Below are 5,146 nucleotides of genomic sequence, written 5' to 3'. Positions count from 1 at the left end.
TCTATGTGAATGTGAATATGTAGATTTACTATAGCAAAACTAAAATGTGTTTAAAAGTACGTCTGACCAAATCCACCGGTTCGGTTTGGCCCCCCCCAAACTCAAATGTCAAGCTACGCCTATGGGTAAAATAGGGACAAACCCAGCAACTGGGTTGTTTTGACCCAGTGGTTGGGTTACTACCCAGACCCAACCTTCTGGGTAGTAACCCAACCGCTGGGTCAAAACAACCCAATTGCTGGGTTTGTCCCTATTTTACCTAGCACTGGGTTATATTTAACCCAGCATTTTTTAGAGTGCACACTGAGTAATTTGTCAAAATGTGAACCTGTTGTTTATTGACACTGATTTGAAAATAATAAAGCTATCATTTAATAAAATTTTATCCAAAGTTAAAAAAATTTGAAGATTTAGAACATTTCATTAAAAAAATGAAAAAGATGTCAGCTAAACACTAAACCATTGTTTTGTGACAAGTTGCCCCAACATCCCTGTCCAGAGTTTTCACATTTCACACATGAAGTTAAAATATATGTGATTAATAATAAAGATGCATTCTCTTAAGTAGGAGGTTTTCTTCACAAAGATGTGCACGGTGCCACCTGGGAATCTCTGCCGCAGAGCTGGTGATGCACGCCGGGGATCTGGTGTACCACTTGAGCTGTTTTTCCTGTGCCACCTGCGACAAAGTGCTATTCACTGGAGATCACTACGGGATGAGAGAGACGTCAGTGTATTGCTGGGTACATTTCGAGATGATGCTGCAGAGGGAATGTCTTACAGAATTGTATTATTCAGACATGTCTCCAGGAGAGCTAAATCATGAGAGCGGCACATACAATGAAGGGACCCCTGTGCACAGAGAACGGGCCCGGAAGAGGAAAAACTTTGATGCAACAGACCATGTTTCTTATAATTCAGGTAATGCATTTTAGATATTAGCATAATTTTATATATTTGCATAATCTGTATTTTTACACTACCTGTCAAAAGTTTGAAATAATTAAGACTTTTAAACGTTTTTTAAAGTCTTATACTCACCAAGTCTGTAGTTATTTGATTAAAAATACAGTAAAAACAGTAATATTGCAAAATATTATTACAATTTAAAGTAACTGTTTTCTATTTTAATATATTTTAAGTGTAATTTATTCATGCAATGGCAAAGCTGTTGAAAGTAGTTGTGTTGCTTATTTATTTCTGTGAAAACCATGATACACTACCATTCAATAGCTTTGGGGTAAGTAAGTAAAATAAAAAGAAAGAATTCATTTACCTTTTTATTCATCAAAGAATTCTGAAAATAAAAAGCATCCTAGATTCCAGAAGCAGCAAAAACAGCTTCAACATTGTTAATAAGCGCCATTATTAATATTTGAGCACCAAAGCATCATATTAGAATGATTTATGAAGGATCATGTGACTAAAAATATACTCACCGTATACTCAAACAGTTGTTTTAAATTTGAATAATATTTTCGAATATTATTGCTTTTACCGAATATTATTAATATTATTGATTTTATTTTGATTAAATAAATGCAGCCTTGGTTAACATAAGTGTCACGTTGCACACACACGAGGAACGAGGAGACGCTGGAGAACACGTTTACAGGACTTTATTACCACCAAGGAACCAAGGGAGACGAACACAGGAAGACATTCACAGGAAGACGTTCACAGCGGACAGAGAACTTGGGACTGGGAACACTTTTTATACACACACGAGGAGGAGGGGATGACGAGACACACCTGGGATCCATGAACCATCATGGGGAACACCTGGGACAAATTAAACATGGGAAAGGAACACCTGGGGAGCAAGACACAGACAAAACATGGAACAGAGTCTGACAATAAGAGACTGCTTCAAAAAATGTAAAAACCTTAATTATTCCAAACTTTTGACCAGTAGTATATACATATTGGATTTATTTGGGATTAACAGAATAAAAATATAAATAGTTCTTATCAAACAATATGTCAGCATTATGAAGTCTGATCTCATAAAAAAAAATAATAATAATTTAAATGTAAAATACAATTATTTTTATATTAATAACATTTTACTTGTTAATATGTAAATTTACTTAACATATAAAAATAATATATAAAATATATAATATATAAAAAAATAGAATTTACTTAATATATAAAAAAAACTTTTAATTAATTATTACTATAAATATTATAGATTGACTAGTAACCCATGTTCTATATAAAATGGTTTTTAAGAGTGAATTATAATAGTTCTGGTACTTTTGTTCTCATGTAAATCCATGCAGAAGATGAAAATGTGAAGACAATGTTTGCTATTGTTGACAGTAATGCCCTGGCCTTTAGTGTTTCAGTGAGTCATTTCAGTGATGATTAACGGTTTGTGTGTGCTCTAGATGTGAGCGATATGGGTGTGGACTTGTCAGCGAGAGTGAGCTGTCAGAAGTCCAAACGCATGAGAACGTCTTTCAAGCATCACCAGCTGCGGAGCATGCAGAACTTCTTCATCCACAACCACAATCCAGATGCCAAAGACCTGAAAGAGCTCGACCAGAAAACCGGCCTCACCAAACGTGTGCTCCAGGTCAGAAAAACATCTCTGGACCTTTGTTTGACTTAGATATACAGTGGGCTCCAAAAGTCTGAGACCACACTGAAAATGTAGCTTTTCTCAGAGTTTATATCTCACAATTCTGAGTCTATATCTTGTAATTGCAAGTGTACATCTCGTTTACATCTCACAATTTCTAATGGTGTCAAATCCTAATGATGAATTCGGAGTTTACATCTCACAATTCAGACTTCTGAATTTACAAAAAAGACAAAATTGTGAGATATAAACTCATTGCGAGAAAAAATGTCAGAATTGTATAAGTTGCAATTACCTTTTTTTTTTATCCCATGTAAGCTTCCATAATTGCAGAATTACAAGAAAAAAACGTCAGAATTGCAAGATGTCAATTCGCAATTACAAAATTATGACTTGCAATATTGAGATATAAAATTGCATTTCTGGAAAAAGAAAAGTCTGAAGTGTGAGGGAAAGTGTGAGATATAAAATTGCGATAAAATGAGATAAAAAGGACAGATGTAAAGTTTATAACTTGAAATTGCAAGATATAAAATTGAAATTCTGAGAAAAAATGTCAGAACTGTGAGATTAAAAAAAAAGTTGCAATTAACTTTTTTATTTTTTGGTGGAACAAGCTTTCATAATTGCGAGAAAAAAGTTAGAAGCGTGAGAAGCAGCAAATCAGCATATTAGAATGATTTCTGAAGGATCATGTGACACTGAAGACTGGAGAAATGATGCTGATGACCATTCAGCTTTGCATCACTGGAATAAATTACATTTTACAATATATTTAAATAGAAAACAGCTATTTAAAATTGCAATAATATTTCACAATATTGCTGTTTTACTGTATTCTTGATCAAATAAATGCAGCCTTGGTAAGCAAAAAATACTTCATTCAAAAACTTTTAAAAAATCTTACCAACCCCAATCTTTTGAACGGTAGTATGTTACTTATGTCAAGTCATTAAAACTGTAAATCATCATTTTAGATCTTTCAGGACTGAACTGAACAGTGAACAATGTACTTGCACATGCATACAATCACAAAGCCTACATATACACCCATAACCACACAGAGAAAAATCAGATGTGGTTACTTTTATTTGAACTCTCTGAAAAAGATTAACTAGGCTTAAAAAAAGTATTCACATTCTGAAAATAAGATGTTTGTTTATTCAGCACTGGAGTGTGTGGCGTTTATTCACCCGTAGGTTTCTGAAAAGCATTTATGAAGCTCAAAGTGGGCGGAGCCGGCCGTCGCCATCTTGGCAGCCCGTCACCACGCGTCACTCCCGGATAATCGAAAATGGCCAAAGAGGTGGGAGCTGGATGCTGAAACCACGCCCACCTAGCTCGACGGTGGTGACAGCAGCGACAATCCACCTGTCACTCAAGTGGTCACGCCCTTAATTATGCAGAACTTTAAGGCTTAATATAATTTAAACGGATGAGCAGGGTTGGCAACAATAATGTACATTATATGGTAAATAATGTGTTTTTTGAACCTTAAACCACATAAACACATTTCATTACACCAAATACACAAAATAATGTTCTTTTTAACAACATCATATGACCCCTTTAATACATTAAATACTAAATCTACACTAATATTCAACAGTTTGAGGTCGGTAAGATTTTTTAATGATTTTGAAGGAAGTCTGTTATACCCATGGCTGCATTTATTTGATTCATATAATTATAGATGTGTGTGTGTGTGTGTGTGTGTGTGTGTGTGTGTGTATGTAATTTGATACAAATTTGGAAATATTGTGAAAAAATATTACAATTCAAAATAATCCTTTTTTTATTTCAATATATTTAAATTGTGTGTGTGTGTGTGTTTAATATAGTATTTAAATGTTACTATTGAAAATATTTTCTATATTATTTTTATTAACGTTTTCTCAGAAAACTTTTCTGTTACTTTTGATCAATTTAATGCTTAGTTGCTTGATAAAAACATATCTATCTATTAGGGATGCACCGAATATTCGGCCGAAAATAGCAAAAAAATATCTTTCGGTGTTCGGCCGAATAAGCGAAAAGGCCGAATAATATGAACCGAACAATGACGAACGCGATCAAAATAGAGGCACACGCTAATGCAGCAAACATGTCGACAGTGTGAAAGTATTTAAAACTATCAGAGAAAGACGCAGAAATCATAACAAGCGTGAAGCACCGACAGCGAGAGACTTAGTGCTGCATCAAGTCTCCGATGAGAAGAGGTGGCTAATGCTGGTGATTAGGCTACTGTATGATGATTGAAATCGCCAAATGGCCTCAAACGACTAGTAAATAAACTGCAGATTGTTATATTTTCTAATGCACGCACGAATTGCATGTATTCTGACAGCGCTGCATGAGCTTGCTGCGCCAGGGTTCAAAGTCCAAAGCTCGACGAAAATCTGCGCTTAACTTGTTACTCGTCAGTTGCTCGGTAACATTTTTGTGAATTTTTTTTTAAAGGCATGTGACAATGTGATACGTGCAACAAACATCTTCCCAAATTCGTAATGAGAATCATTTATAAATCTGCATGCTGTTGTCAACAAAAAGAAGCACTGA

At 34.7% G+C, this 5,146-nt stretch overlaps 1 protein-coding gene across 1 annotated transcript in view; it reads left to right on the top strand.

Annotated features, from left to right (window-relative positions):
- The window catches only part of LOC107701920 (LIM/homeobox protein Lhx9-like), a 6,681-nt gene extending 4,064 nt beyond the window's left edge, over nt 1–2,617 (top strand). The window contains exons 3-4 of the mRNA XM_016504074.1: nt 569–921; nt 2,394–2,617. Coding sequence (XP_016359560.1) covers nt 569–921; nt 2,394–2,617 — 577 coding nt within the window. The remainder of the gene's footprint in view (nt 1–568; nt 922–2,393) is intronic.
- Nucleotides 2,618–5,146: the final 2,529 nt, after the last annotated feature.

This window comes from Sinocyclocheilus anshuiensis, unplaced genomic scaffold, assembly GCF_001515605.1.
Source record: "Sinocyclocheilus anshuiensis isolate Anshui unplaced genomic scaffold, SAMN03320099.WGS_v1.1 scaffold1184, whole genome shotgun sequence".
Lineage (NCBI taxonomy): Eukaryota > Metazoa > Chordata > Actinopteri > Cypriniformes > Cyprinidae > Sinocyclocheilus > Sinocyclocheilus anshuiensis.
The sequence above is the reverse complement of the archived record's forward strand: the minus strand, read 5'-3'. Positions and strand labels throughout refer to the sequence as shown.